The sequence below is a fragment of the Mobula hypostoma genome, chromosome 13 (genome assembly GCF_963921235.1).
Source record: "Mobula hypostoma chromosome 13, sMobHyp1.1, whole genome shotgun sequence".
Taxonomy (NCBI): Eukaryota; Metazoa; Chordata; class Chondrichthyes; order Myliobatiformes; family Myliobatidae; genus Mobula; species Mobula hypostoma.
In genome coordinates, this window is record NC_086109.1 from 79,979,048 (window position 1) to 79,995,488 (window position 16,441).

Sequence of the window (16,441 nt, forward strand, 5' to 3'; positions counted from 1 at the left end):
CAGCTCCATCATGGGCCCTCGCCAGCCCCCGCATCCAGGACTTCCTCAAAAAGGCGGCATCCGTCATTAAGGACCCCCGTCACCCACGACATGCTCTCATCTTATTACCACCATCAGGGAGAGGTACAGGAGCCTGAAGACACACACTCAATATTTTAGGAACAGCTTCTTCTCCTCCGCCAACAGATTTCTGTACGGACAATGAACCAATCCGTGAACGCTACCTCATTATTTTTGCTCTCTTTTTGCACTTATTTAATTTACTTTTTAATATATATTTCTTATTATAATTCATAGTTTTTTTTGCATTGCACTGAAATACTGCCGGAAAATAACACATTTCATGACATATGTCGGTGATATTAAACCTGATAGTGATTCAGTAAAACAACATTCTAACAACTCTTCCAGCAGTGTAAAGGAAGAACCAGAAATTTTGTTTGCTCTGAAGAAGAATGACATTCACGTCTACTTATCATCAAAAATAATGGCCTATATTGTCACTTCCAATCATAATTAAAAATATTATAATTATTTATATGGTATAAGTCAATTTCATTTCGAAGGGAAATGATCAAAATCACAATCAGAACCAACAAAATACCTTTTACAATTTTAGTCATTTTTTTTTAACTTAATATATAAGTTAGAGTAAGCAGAGAAGAGTTTCACTGCGGACTACTGCATTAAAGCTGTCTATTGCTCCTTTGCTTCTGCAAGTGGAGGAAATCTTCAGACAAATGTTTACGATACCTTTGCCATGATAGGGTCTGAAGGAAGCCCGCCTCTCCCTTCTCGTGATGTAACACAACACGCACTCATAATCACATTTGCAGTAATCTCCTTCCTGTCATGTGATTGACAACAAATTCTGTATATTGTAAGGTCACAATAGGTTCCACTGAGGTTAAATTTTAAGAGCTGGACTTTTATTAAATACAAAGGTTCTTATTCATCTATTGCCCTGTAGAGCTCTATTCCCTTGAGGGTTGTCAGAAATACGAGGGGTGATTGATAAGTTCGTGACCTAAGGTAGAAGGAGTCAATTTTAGAAAGCCTAGCACATTTATTTTTCAACGTCGTCCCCTCCTACATTTACACTCTTAGTCCAGCGGTCGTGGAGCATACGGACCTTGGACCTCCAGAAAGTGTCCACAGCAGGGGTGATAGATAAGTTCGTGGCCCAAGGTAGAAGAAGATGAGTTATTAACTTCAAACTTTCTGCATAATCACTCAAAGAGTTGAACTGCATGTGCATGCAACGAGAGCTGTATAACTCATCTCCTTCTACCCTAGACCACGAACTTATCAATCACCCCTGCTGTGGACACCTTCTGGAGGTCCAAGATCCGTATGCTCCACGACCACTGGACTAAGTGTGTAAATGTAGGAGGGGACTATGTTGAAAAATAAATGTGCTAGGTTTTCTAAAATTGACTCCTTCTACCCGAGGCTACGAACTTATCAATCACCCTTTGTAACAATAATCCCAGAAACGTGCACAATACTCGTCCGTGATATAAGACCCACTCGTGGGCCTGGGTGAAGTTCAAAGCATGAGAATTAATACTCCTCCTTCACCAAGTAATAATCATGTGGACTCAGAAGTCACAGATTTTGTGTTTACTATTTTCTGTGGCATTTCTTCAAAGTTGCTACTCTCTAAAGTGGGAAATGTTATTTCCTGAGCAAAAGAATTATTTTTCTCAACCACTGCTAACATCACATGCTCACAAGTCAAGCACAGTAAGTGCTGAATGCAAAATATATTATCTACAGCACAATGGCATAGCCCTATCGCCAGTAAGGCATTTCCCACCATAACCAGTGTGACATTTCAATATCAGCTTCGCATATCAGATATCTTCCTGGACTCTCTGAGGAGCCCTACTGCCTACAAACTTAAGGTTGGGTCAGATTCCTATCCTACGGCGGTGGTGGGGCGGGGGGGCGGGGGCGGTCAGGTATATTTTCAGGAAAGCCACTCATGTATATTGAGCACAAATTACTGATGGATTAGGAGCAATTTTGGAAAAGCTAATCCAGAAATGGATCAAACTGTTAATAACCTCAAACAGATCAAACGGGAGGAGAAGATGATGGCGCGACGCAGCTCACAGCGGCCACTCCGGTGGTGATGTCTGTTATTTGACAAGTAGGGTGCCGTGCACAATCCTGATTTGATGGAGACGGACGTGAGAGCATGGAGGAACATCTGGTGAAACTTCTGAAATGCCTGCTTCGCTGCTGCTGCTACTGTGTGGTCCAGAATCTCCAGAGGAGAAGGCCCCGAGTCCTTGGCTTTGCTTGTTGCTCGGTGGCCTGGGCGGGGTTGAAGCGTTTGGTAGAGGATGGTGCTCAGAAAGGCTGTGTCGGAAGCTTGAAGTTTTTGGACGGACTCAGAGTCCGCTGTGGTCGGGTGCTTCCAATGGTGCTGCAATGGCAAGTTGGCGGCGCTTGGAGGTTCATGGCAGGGAGAGCTTCTCCCTTCTACCGCCTGCGTGAGATGATGCGTCTATCGGGACTTTGAGACTTTATTTTACCGTGCCCATGGTCTGCTCTTTATCAAATTATGGTATTGCTTTGCACTGTTGTAACTATATGTTATAATTATGTGATTTTTCTCAGTTTTAGTCTTGGTTTGTCCTGTGTTTCTGTGATATCATTCTGGAGGAACATTGTATCATGCATGCATTTCTAAATGACAATAAACGAGGACTGAGTGTCCTCATAATCTAAACTGGTTCCTCCCTTTGCTGTAGTCACAGTAGATGGACTGATGCTATCTTTTTGTTTGCGCAGTCATGGCCAGGATCCTTATCCCTTCAACCACTTCGTCTCTAAGGAAAAATTAAAGGGGGAGGGAAAGAGCTTAGTTACCTTTTGCCTCTCTTCTGTCAACTTCAAACCCACCAGAATGATGGGGCCCTCCCACAGTCTGATGGATAGTTAATGCTAAAAAAATTCTAGATTCACATCCAGCACAGAGAAAAAAAAGTTTTCCCTCTGCAATAGATGAACTCCTATTATTTTTCAAAATTTGAAAATCATTTTAAACTGAAACATTTCTCTGCCACCTAATCGGTTGTGAAGTTTCTTATTTTATTGTGAAAGGTACTTCATTGGTTCTGTTTATGAAAGATGCTTATAAGTGGAACCTGCTCATTTTGATAATTTCCCTTACATGTGAAATTAACTTATGCAATATAAATAATTATTTATCAGAGCAGAATCTAGTGGCAAAAGGCTAGTTACAGATAACCTGTCTCGAGATCAGGGGTTCCGACCTGGGGTCTGCAGACCCTTTGCTTAATGATATTAGTCCATGGCATAAAAAAGGCTGGGAAACCTTACTCTAGATGCAAAATTGTAATTACAAACAACTTGCCTTTAGATCAGGGCTTCCCAACCTGAGGTCCCATGGGCACCTTGTTTAATGGTATTAGTTCATGGTTTAAAAAAGGTTGGGAATCCCAGCTCAAGATGCAAAAGGATAATTACAGACAAGTTGACTCTAGCATGTCTTAAAATACACACCTTATTATAAAACATAGAGCAGTACAGCACAGAAACATGCCCTCTGGCCCACAATGTTGTGTCGAACCAACTAAATAGGTACACAAATGGCCACATAAACTAATCCCTTCTGCCTACACAATGTCCATATCCTTCCATTTTCCTCACATTCCAAACGTCTCAATAATTTATTGATTTAATTATGGTGAATGTCTCAGGTTTCTATGACTATTTTACTTTGAACTTTTCCATTCTGCACAGAGAATGAAGGCTGCTTATAAATTCTAGATACGGCTGAAGAGTAATGCTGTTCGAACAAGATATTTCAAGCTGGAACATCATTCACGGTTAGAATTAAGGGCTGCTATAATGATTTTACTCAGGCCTAACTCACCAGGTTTTCCATGTTTATCTTTACTCCTGGCAGTCTTCTGTTTGAAGGGGATTGGTTGTCCATCAGAACTTCCTGATGTGGAGATGCTGCTGTGCTTTGCTCCATCATAGTTACCACTTGTCATTTCCAAACCTCCAGCCACCTGTTCTGCGAGTGGTTTTGCCCCCTCTCTATTGATTTCACCTGCAGGGCTCAAGTCGTCCACTCCATTCTTGGTTGAAGAGGTGACAGTGTCAACTTCACTGTGCTTTTCATCTCCCCTTGCTCCGGTCACCATTGCCTCATTAAGTTCGTTTCGTATCCACGTTGGGATGAAGTTACTGGTCTCCAGCTCGGACATCTCAGAGCTGGTGTACTCATCTCCGGCTTCGTTACTGGAATGGGAATAATGAAGGACGCGCCCCTGCTTCAACACCGTGCTCTCACGGTTTCCGCGCTTTCGAAAGCTACGAAATCTCCTGGCAGGCCTGTGGCAAGGTGGATCAGTGCCCTCCACGAGGACGTAGATGATCTCCCTATTACATATAATACCCCTGAGACAGGGAGAGCACACATCTACACAGTCCCCTAGGTTCTGTTTCAAAGACACAACAGGAACAGGAACCAGTTGGCTACTTTCTCCTTCCTGAAGGCTGCTCTCACTTCCAAAGGTATTTGGTTTTGATCTGGCTGGTTCTTGCAGATCCTTACGTTCGGACTTGATGCTCTCAGGGCTGGTTTCTGTATGATCTAAAGGAGCAGTTCAGTTCCATATTAGCATTAAGTTCACACAACTTTTTCAGTAAGCAGATAACAATAATATTGACACTGAGGAATGGTATTTGGACCCAGTTTACATAAAAAGTAAAGTAAAGGCATCCGTTAGTCTTGTGAGACCATGGATCTGCGCCTGGAAAGTCTTCACTCTCCAGGGCGCAGGCCTGGGCAAGGTTGTATGGAAGACCAGCAGTTGCGCATGCTGCAAGTCTCCCCTCTCCACGACACCAATGTTGTCCAAGGGAAGGGCAAGGGTCGATACAGCTTGGCACTGGTGTCATCGCAGAGCACTGTGTGGTTAAGTGCCTTGCTCAAGGACACAACACGTCACTTCGGCTGGGGCTCGAACTCACAACTTTCAGATCGCTAGTCAAATGCCCCAACCACTTGGCCATGTGCCCACACATCCAGTTTACAGAGCCACAATATTAATCTATATTCAACGTAAAGTAATATAGCAACATGGACTGCAGAGCATTGTTAGCTTTAGGATGTGCCTGTGACTATCTTGTTACATCTGTTCCTTTAATCAGGTGTGTAAATTAAATCTGTATCACGTTCTACAGTAAATGAGTGCAGTATTAATGAGGTGCGCAGTGCAAGAACATTGAATGTGTGTGGGTCTCCTTTTATTGGGGAGGTAGAGAATGATAATAACATTAAATACAGACGAATATAATGCAGCTGAGTGAGAGTAGATGCGTTTTGTGTGGCTAACCAGTGACATTTAGTTGAGTGACAACTGCGTGTAGCCATGGCAATGACATTAAGTTGCAATTCCAACATCAAAAACAACTTCCACTTATACTGTATCCAACCTATAATGTAACAAAATGACCCAAAGCGATGCACAGAACTATAAATTGATGCCAAATGACAGATGATCAAAGCACTGTCAAAGAGATAGATGTTAAGGAGTGTTTGGAAAGAGGAAAGAGATATAGAAAGGAAGAGAGCCTTAGGGAATGATCTCCTGTGCTCTGGGATTTGGAAAACGATGGCAGAATTTCTAGTAATAGGACAATTAAATTCAGGAATCAGCAAGAGACTGGGATCAGAGTACAGATATCTCAGAACAACACAAAGCTGGGAAAGATTACAAAGATGAGGGAAGGAGCAGGCTTGAAACCATGGTAGAACTTGGGGGGAAAAAACCTAAGAAAGACAAATTTAAAACAAGTCTAGTTGGTTTAAAACCAACTAGGAGCCAAGTTGGTCTGAAAGCACAGCTTAAAATAGGGATAGCAAAGAAATGGAAAGTCTCCAGTTTATGGAGAATAAGAATTCAACAGGACACTAGTGGAAGAGTCACAATGTATCAGAAAGTACTGCAGACAGCAAAAATCAGGGAGAATAGTTGTCTTATATTTTGTAACAGGTTACAGCAAGTCATTGCAAACTACATCCAGGATGTCCTCAAAAGAGAACTAATCGTAACGAAGTGTATCACAACAGAGTGATGGCAACAGGCTTAAACTTCGAACAACAGTCTCTGCTACCTCTTTTGTTGAGCAAGAATGTAGACAGAATGATCTGAGTTACCTAGTACATCACATGGGACTCGTGGATTAATCATTTATGGGAAGGGACAATCACACTAAATTCATAGCAGCAGGTAGGTGGCAAACTAGTAAATTTAGACTCAGCTATTTCAGTACTTTCAGATTTCCTTTTACTTTCATCTGATCAACACATCCATGCTTTCAAAGGAAACAAGAATATGATTAAAGGTTAAAAAGTAAACAAGAGGGCCCGTGTTCAAAATCTGGCAGTCGATAATGCATTCAACAAATTACCTTTCTTAGATTTCCTCTTGCCTTTAACTGATGTCATACTTGTATATGATTCATGTTGTTCCAGTGAACCAGCTTTGGACCAATTAGTGTTCTTCTGCAGGAGATACACCACATTATAACCAACATTCATCCACAATCGACAACAGTTTAGAATACATTTTTTAAAGTTCAGGAGAATCAGATAGTGTGGCTGTCATTTGCAATCCTTTGAACCACAAAGAATCACACAAGATAAAAGAAGCTATGTGAGTCAGACACAACCTGTGATAATGATGACTCTGGTGCATCTAACTTGTCTTCGTCGGCAGATTTGCTCTCGATTCCACTGAGCTGCTTTTCGTCGTCACTATTTTTCCCGCCATCTTTGTGACTTGCCGTTCCAGAATTGGAGTCCTGGGTTTCCACTGGTGAAGGTGACACTGAGGTGGCAGAAGTACCTGCCTGACAGACTCTGACTGAAGCTGACGGATTTGGAGAGAGCGTCAACTTGGACCAGGTGCCCCAGAAGAGGATAATATTATTATCCGTCCCAGCAACGCTGAATGTCTCCCCGCAGCTGATAATCTAAAAGACAGTGAGTGAGAGACAAGTGTTCTGAAGTTAGCCTCCAGTGCACAGCTATGTAACAATTCCTTGTGCTACACTGGGATAAAGTGCCATATTACAGTGTTTTTCAATGTTTGACTGTGCGTAAAATGTGGCACAATACCCTCACATATTATGGGCCAGCCTGATACATGTGCTGAACTGAATAAACTGAGTTTGATAACAATATTATGGATAGCATCAGCTTTCTCTCTAGCACAGGATGCCCATAAAGCAGAATGCTTTATTGTCTGTAATCTGTTGCCTTTGGACATTTATGTTGGAATAAACAATGATGCGATCCATATACTGCACAGCAAAACAATCCAGCATTGTTAAGCTGCTGCGTTATATTGCAGTGCTGTTACCATATCAATTTATATAGCTCACCACGTGCTTAATCTGCAAGACTCCCTTGAATATTTCGTAAAATGCTGTGCGGCAACCAATGTCTGAATGAGAAACAAGCTCGTGTAAAAAGAAATCTGGAAATACAAATGCATCCAAGTAAATGCTATCATTGTGTAAGTCTGCCAACAGATATTAGATCACCAAGGAGGCCATTTTGCACATTACAATGAAGCTGTCCTTTCCCATAACATTTTAAAGAAAAGTCAAATTTAACATTGGATGATATTAACTATATATATTTAATAGTCATCTAGCACTAAGTGCTTCATAACCTAATAACCTCCCATGAGTAGAATTCTTTTGGCTTTCCCATCTTTCATTGATTACCCTGTACCTATCTCCTTGCTGATTACTTAATCTCCTGAATGGCATCTGTCACTAATCTGGCCACATTACTAAACTACCCTTGTTCTCCTGTAAACTTACACGGATTGCTAGGCTCCTTAATTTGATGTCAGAAGCAAACTTCAATGTCGGTCCACTTGTGCACATTCTGTACCCCCAGATTTCACTACTCTTTATAATGAATAAACTCAAAGGAATTACAGATTCATAAATACAAGAGATTCTGCAGATGCTTGAAATCCAGAGTAACACATGCAAAATGCTGGAGGAACTCAGCAGCTCAGGCAGTATCTATGTAAATGAATACCTGCTTCACCACCATAACATCCATAAATGTTCAAAAGAAAGATAAGCAAGGTCTCCAGTCAACCACTAAATTCTTTTACAAATCAAAGTCTGCTCGATTAGTTGCTATTGTATGCTACAGATCAATTGCAATTTGATCGAACATCAATGACAGGCACTTTTTTAATCTTCTCACTGGGATTAATTTTATAATCCATGAGTTCGATATTACTAATTCTCAAAGAGACTGACAAGATAAGTGCTGAGAAGCATAGTCTATAACTAAGGAGCAGAGGCTCAGGGTATCAGCCAATTAGAACTAGGGGATAGAAGATGAGAGGCTTCTGAATACTTGGTAAGTTCTACTTTATGGATAGCTAGTTGCTGAGATGAAATCAAGGATGAGACCAATAGATTTTAGGGCACAAAGGAATCAGGTGACATGGGCATTGGGTAATAAAATGGATGAGGTGTACAATCAGCCATGGTCTAACTCATGGTGGAGAAGGTTCTGAGGTCACATGTCCTACTCCCATTTCTGTTGGTGTTGTATTTCCTTCTGTTACTCCACTCTCCTTCCTTTATAACAATTAAACTTTCTCTGCTAACAAAGAGAAACACTGAACTTCAGGTTGACTTGAATGTTGGTCTCATAAAAGCATTATCTTGAAAAGTATTTAAATTCTTTCCAAACACAGAACAATTTTTTAATACACTGAATTTACGATGAACAAAACTATCATTCTGTACTAGTGAAACTAATCTATTTACAAAAAGGATTATTCAGATTTGCAATAATGCAAAATGACATTAAAGTTGTTTACTTTTGCGATGACTAACAATATCAGAAAATTGTAGAAAAGGTAGGCAGGATGTTACAGCTGTTCTCACTGTGGGCTACGTGTCTGGATATCCAGTTAGATCTCTAAGATGGATCCGACCCACAGAATGCCTTATCCAACTGGATAGTGGATGACATAGTGCTATAGCAGGTATTGGTACTACTGCACAAAACCAATAATCCTGGTTCGATTCTGACCTTAGGTGCTATCTTTATTTATTTAGATACAGTGTGTAAAAGGCCCTTCTGGCCCCTCTGTGTGGATGTTACCTATTCCTCTTGTGACTGCACTGTTTTCTCTGGGTGCTCTCCTTATCTGCACACTCCAAAGATGTACCAGTTGATAGGTTGATTGTAAAGTTGCCCCTGACTGGGGTGCATGATGGAAGCGCAGTAGCAAGTTAATGGGAATAAAAACGAAATAAGTTTATAGGGAAAAGGGAATGATAAGGTTTCTCAGAGAGCCGGATAAAAAGATGGACCAAACTCTGTACTGGCACCTGAAATATTGACTACACCTTGATTTTGAAGGTTGCAAGTAAACAAATATTGGTCTAGAAAGTGGAGCACAAATGTGTCTGCTTTATATGCAGAAATCAGAATCAGATTAATTATCACTGACATATGTTGTAAAACTTGTTTTGTGGCAGCAGTACAGTGCAATACATAAAAAATTACTGTACCTTACAATTAAAAATACTTTAAAAAATAAATAAATCAGGCAAAAAGAGACCAAAATAGTGAGGTAATGTCCATGGATTCATGGATCATTTGGCAATCTGATGATGGAGGAGAAGCTGTTCCTAAAATATTGATTGTGCATCCTCAGGCTCCTGTATCTCCTTCCTGATGGTAGTAATGAGAAGAGGGGATGTCCTGAATGCTGGTGGCCTTAATGATGGATGCCGCCTACTTGAGGCCTGCCTTTTGCAAATGCTATAATTAAAAACCACTTTACTAATGGTTTGACGGAATGGCATCCGTTTTGAGTGGGAGTTGTTGTACAGCCATAGAATTGTACAGCACAGAAGCAGGTCCTTTGGCCCACATGTCAATACTGACAACACATCTATACTAACTGCATTTACCTGCACTTGGCTCACAGCCTACAATGTCTTAGAGATTTAAATGCTCTTCAGGATACCCCTTAAAGGTTGCAAGTGTGTCTAGCTGTACCACTGTCTCAGGCAGGGTATTTCAAATCCCAACCATCCTCTGAGTCACATCCTCTCTGGTTCTCTTGTTCCTTACCAAAACCTATACCTCTAGTTTTAAACACCTCTGCTATGGGAAAAATGATTCTACTCTCCACACAATCCATGTTCGTCATGAAACTGTACCAGAGACTGCCAGACACTATGTCCAGTTCTGGTCACCTCTCTATAGGAAAGATGTGGAAGCATTGGAAAGGGTACAGAGGAGATTTACCAGGATGCTGCCTGGTTTAGAGAGTGTGCATTATGATCAGAGATTAAGGGAGCTAGGGCTTTACTCTTTGGAGAGAAGGAGGATGACAGGAGACATGATAGAGGTGTACAAGATATTGAGAGGAATAGATAGAGTGGACAGCCAGCACCTCTTCCCCAGGGCACCACTGCTCAGTACAAGAGGACGTGGCTTTAAGGTAAGGGGTGGGAAGTTCAAGGTGGATATTAGAGGAAGGTTTTTTACTCAGAGAGTGGTTGGCACGTGGAATGCACTGCCTGAGTCAGTGGTGGAGGCAGATACACTAGTGAAATTTAAGAAGACTACTAGACAGGCATATGGAGGAATTTAAGGTGGAGGGGTTAGATGGGAGGCAGGGTTTGAGGGTCGGCACAACATTGTGGGCTGAAGGGCCTGTACTATGCTGTACTGTTCTACGTTCTATGTTCTATGACACAAGTACTTTAGTGGGGCTGAGGATATTTCAGCATTGTGTATGCACACAATGAAATCATCTCATGCTTGATGTTCATCTTGGCTTTCTGACAGAAATTGGAGTAATAATGTGCAAGCCATGACCGTCATCTGTAATTGCCAGTAAACCAAGGAAGAAACTCCACAGAAAGCTGGCAAGGAAACATGAATTATCACACCCTGACTGTGATATTGATGAGTTGCTGTGTGCGTTTGCCTGTGGTTTTAATGCTGGTCATATTTCACACATTATTGCTGGTAGCGACTATCAATGACTGCACAGGTCATGTTTTAATGCTGCAATCAATGTAAAATTTTCCCGTATTTGCCTTTATTTTTGGATCTCTTGACTGGGTGTTAGTACTTAAAGACACCACCTGTTTCATGGACCATGGGTAAATTCCAATAGCGAGGCAATTATATTTAGTTCTGAGAAAACACATGGGTTCTGCCTATGGATAACGTATTCGGTTGGGGAAGCCGACCAAACTTTTTGAAATTTTTTCTTCTTAGTTCAGATATTATATATTAAAGTAAGTAGTTACATCACCAAAGATAATGATTCTTCAATGTAAAGGATCAAGGATCAATTTTATTTGCCATATACATTTTTTTTGGTGTGTGCGTGCATGCGTGCGAGTCTGTGCATGTGCGTGCTGATGTCTTTTTCATGGCGCAGAGCGAGAGAGAGACTGTGTGGAGCGCCACTCCTCACACAGACATTTTCGTTCCCTTTTTAAAAAATTTTACGAGGTCGAGTTGCGATCTCGACACTCAACCCGGCACGGATGGAGAGCGTACTCAGGAGCGGACCCAACTGGTTTTGAACCCGGGAACCTCTGCTCCTGGGTCCAGCGCTGATGTCGTTGCGCCACCAGCTGGCCCTGCCATATACATTTATTTTTAGGAATTTATTGTGGTGTGTTGGTGTGATATGCAACAAAAGACAACAACATTCAACAATTATAAAGAATTAAATAAATATAAAGTTAGAAGTTAAAGTACAGATATGGAATAAAGCGTGCATAAATACTGTACATAAAAACCAGCATGTAAACAGTATTGTAAAAAGTGGTTTAAAGTGTTTACAGTGCAGCAACAGAGGTAACAGATAAAGGGGATGATGCGGGTAGGGGCTAACTCGAAAGGTTGATCAGATTAACTGCTTGGGGCAAGAAACTTTTAAAGTGGTGTGAAGCTTTTGTTTTAATAGCCCTGAAGGGAGCTTTTGGAAAAGGCAGTTTGAAGGGTGGGTAGCACCTGTCATGATTTTTCTTGCCCACTTTATCTTGGACACATACAACTCCTGCAGTGATGGTAGACTGCTGCCAATGCACTTTTCTATAAGGTCCTGATGGCATGAATGACGATTTCTCAAACTTCTGGTAATGTCCCCCCTTCATCATTCCCTGTCCCTTTTTCCCTCTCTCACCTTATCTCCTTGCCTGCCCACTGCATCCCTCTGGTGCTCCTCCCCTTCCCCCTTTTCTTTCTTCCATGGCCTTCTGTCCTCTTCTATCAGACTCCCCCTTCTCCAGCCCTGTATCTCTTTCACCAACCAACTTCCCAGCTCTTTACTTTATCCCTCCCCCTTCAGCTTTCACCTTGTGCTTCTCTCTCCCCTGCTCCACCCACCTTTTAAATCTACTCCTCATCTTTTCTTCTCCAGTCCTGCCAAAGAGTCTTGGCCCAAAACATTGACTGTACTTTTTTTCCCCATAGGCACTGCCTGGCCTGCTGAGATCCTCCAGCATTTTGTGTGTGTTGCTTGGATTTCCAGCATCTGTAGGTGTTTTCTTGTTTGTGGCCTTTACTATAATACCAGTCTAAAGTAATACTTACAGATATGGTTTGATGCTGCAATTGTTTAACATGCACTGGCATTTTATAGGGTTTGGTGTTGCCTGTTCCAAGCTGTCCTTCTGTGTTCCTCCCAAAGGTAAATACATTGCCAGGTTCTACCAGTACAATCGTGTGTGAGGGACCCAGCACAGCATCCCTCACATGCTGGTTTCTCAATGCCTTCACTACTGTGGGAACTTTTCTGCCTTCAACGTCGGTCTGCAATGTTAAAAGGGACAAAGATATTACACTTTGTTCTGAGGCTTGCTTAATGACTACCCACTGCTTCCTGTTGTGTGGCTCCCAATTAATCTTCCGCTTCCAGCCGAGATTTCCTGCTGGTCTTTGCATAGCCCTTTGCATACTGCTGCTTGATGGTGTATCATCAATATTTCCCACTGCTCCCCAACATTCAGAGGAGGCCTTATCCAACCAAGGAAATGCATAACCACTGCAAAGAGTTTACGCGCTGGAGCGAATCCTCCCCCAAAGTCCTGCTCTGTTCCTGCAGGTTCTGAATTTAACTGGGAAAGAATATCCACTCAACATGGCAGAAGTAATTATCGGGAATCAACATTTATTTCAGCTGGGAGATTGTATGGCCAGACAGGCATGTGGGAGAAGCTGGAGAGCTCGCAGCAAACCTCTCACGGAAGGTTCAGGCTTCTTCTGTCCCCACGGCAGGAGCGCCTCTCAGTGACTGATCCGAGGGCTGTATACCCGTCCATCACCACAATGTCCTCCTGCCCTTCTAATTTCTGTACAGTACCTAACAATGTCTGGTCCCTGTGCAGCTGCGGGAATTTGCTACGTATCCACGTCTTCCCCTGCCTGCATGACTGCTTCTGATTAGAATCAGAATCAGGTTTAATGTTATTGGCATATGTTGTGAAATTCGTTGTTTATACTGCAAATCAAATTTATTTATTTATTGAGTAGGCCCTTCTAGCCCTTCACGCCACACCACCCAGCAATCCCCTGATTTAATCTGAGCCTATTCATGGGACAATTTACAATGACCAATTAACCTACCAACCGGTACATCTTTGGACTGTGGAAGGAAACCACAGCACCCGGAGGAAACCCATGCGGCCACGGGGAGAACGTACAAAATCCTTACTGACAGCAACGGGAATTGATCCTGGGTCGCCTGTACTGTAAAGCGTTATGCGTGTGTGTATATGTGTATGTATAATAATTAAATTGAAGAATTAGTGCAAAAAGAGAGCAAAAATAGTGAGGATGTGTTCATGGACCGAACAGAAATCTGATGGCAGAGGGGAAGAAGCTGTTATTAAAACATTGAGAGTGTAAAAAATTAAGGGAAAATGAATAAGTAGAAGATGCAGAAACACTGAAATGATTGGCTATCTGTAAGATGTCGCATGAGGAATTGTTGTTCGCTAGCACGATCATTAACCTACCAATCGGTATGTCTTTGGAGTGTGGGAGGAAACCAGAGCACCCAGTGGAAACCCACACAGTCACGGGGAGAGCAGCTTTTGCCTATATCATCACACCTTCTGACTGTACTTTAAATGACCAATTCACATCCAGCAATATAGAAATCCTTTCTTTTGTAATTTAAGAAAAATTAGTTCAATAATTCAAGGATTTTGATGGCTATGTTTTTAAATGCATCATTTCCCTTTTAGTGTATGAAAAACATTTCACACTCTATCATGGTCTCAGCTGCAAGTTATATGTACTTTAGTTTTGCCATGGCTTTAAATTTTTAGATGCATCCAAGTAATTGACAACCTTGTTAGCAACAGTTACAAATTGTATAACACTAGTGTCAGTGGAGTTGTCTGTTACTGCTGTTGCTTTTGAGATTTATATAAGCATCCATGCCGATCCAACAAAACTTGGACAGGATATAATTATCATAGAACATAACATTCTTCTTTATAATTATGTGTTTGCTTTCACCCCTCCTTAAATTTGAAATTATTTTGGAACTATGCGGATTGGACACTAGTCATATTTTCCAGCTGCTCTCAGGCAGAGTAGAGTTACCTCTTTGGCCAATACTATGTGGAGTAGGATAGTCTATATCACAAATATTGAACTGCGTTGCTCATAATTTTTGAGTAAATTGTGAATAGCTTGTACACAAAAGTTCTCACCTTGAAATTTTACCTCAGACTTCGCTGTCTTGTGGGGGTGGGGGCACTACATAGGATCGAAATGAGCTGCACAGAGTTGTAAACTTAGTCAACCCCATCATAGACACTATCCAGGACACCTTCAAGGAGCGATGCCTCAAAAAGATGATGTGCATCATTAAGGACCCCCATCACCCAGGTCCTGCCTTGTTCTCATCGCTACCATCAGGAAGGAGGCACAGGAGCTTGAAGACTCACACTCAATGATTCAGGAACAGCTTCTTCCCCTCTGCCATCTGATTTCTGAATGGACATTGAACCCATGAACTCTACCTCACTACTTTAAGTCTCTATTTTTGCACTACTTATTTAATTTATCTATTATACATAATGTATTTCACAGTTTTTTTTCCCTATTATGATGTATCCCATCGAACTGCTGCTGCAAAGGCAACAAATTTCACAACATATGCCAGTGATATTAAATCTGATTCCAATTCTGATTCAGGAGAAACATCTGTCTTTATATTTCCTACTGATCCAAAGATCAATACATCTCATTGACCCACAGTTCTCAGCCATTAAAACCATCGCTGTGCAACTTTTTTTTGAGTACAGTGATCCACTGAACTTAAAACCCCATTAGTCTCAGTGGCTGACCAGTATAGTCCTTTAACCAGTGAACCGGGAAGCTTAGCTCTACTGCACAACAGAAAACAGGAATCAAAGTAGATTTCAAAATTTACTTACAGCTACTGTTCTGAAAGAAACTCTATCTTTATCATATACCGGTTTGTGAATGGAACGGTGCTTTTAGAAATGCTTAGGTGTAGATTTACAACAGTCAGAGGTCAATGGAAATGAACTCAATCATGCTGTTTGGCCCAAAGAGATGCTCTTCATATCATGCATGAATTAAAAGAATCTGACCGTGCATGAAATATATAAAGATATGATGTCTACATCAACAATAGGAATGAAATATACTCACTCTTGCAAACAGCATTGTCATCTGCATGAGAAGGCCTCGTCGTTCATTCAAGCCAAGTTTATTGTATTGGTTGTTACCACAAGCCAGCAGGCTACCAGTATCTATAGATCACAGAACAAAATTTTCAAAAGGTTTTAAAAATGTGCTCCAGTTGAACTTTAAGCAGGATAGAAGTTCATCCATTCAAAGGAAAATATTGGACTTTTCTCCTCCCAAAATCCTGACTAGATATTGCTGCTTTAAGACCATAAGACCATAGACCATAAGACAAAGGAGCAAAAGTAGGCCATTCGGCCCATCGAGTCTGCTCTGCCATTTTATCATGAGCTGATCCATTTTATCCTATTTAGTCCCACTGCCCCGCCTTCTCACCATAACCTTTGATGCCCTGGCTACTCAGATACCTATCAATCTCTGCCTTAAATACACCCAATGACTTGGCCTCCACTGCTGCCCGTGGCAACAAATTCCATAGATTCACCACCCTCTGACTAAAAAAATTTCTTCGCATTTCTGTTCTGAAAGGGCGCCCTTCAATCCTGAAGTCATGCCCTCTCGTACTAGACTCCCCCATCATGGGAAACAACTTTGCCACATCCACTCTGTCCATGCCTTTTAACATTCAAAATGTTTCTATGAGGTCTCCCCTCATTCTTCTAAACTCCAAGGAAT

At 41.6% G+C, this 16,441-nt stretch overlaps 1 protein-coding gene across 6 annotated transcripts in view; it reads right to left on the reverse strand.

Moving 5' to 3' along the window:
* LOC134355712 (serine/threonine-protein kinase Nek9-like) overlaps positions 1 to 16,441 on the reverse strand; it is a 170,931-nt gene that overhangs the window by 83,540 nt on the left and 70,950 nt on the right. For 5 of the 6 annotated variants that reach the window (XM_063066038.1, XM_063066036.1, XM_063066035.1 and 2 more), the window contains 5 exons: positions 15,770 to 15,870; positions 12,671 to 12,889; positions 6,724 to 7,026; positions 6,463 to 6,556; positions 3,911 to 4,639 (listed from right to left, as the gene is read on the reverse strand). In XM_063066038.1, the coding sequence (XP_062922108.1) occupies positions 3,911 to 4,639; positions 6,463 to 6,556; positions 6,724 to 7,026; positions 12,671 to 12,889; positions 15,770 to 15,870 (1,446 nt within the window). The remainder of the gene's footprint in view (positions 1 to 3,910; positions 4,640 to 6,462; positions 6,557 to 6,723; positions 7,027 to 12,670; positions 12,890 to 15,769; positions 15,871 to 16,441) is intronic. The other variant, XM_063066037.1, reaches the window with a different exon arrangement.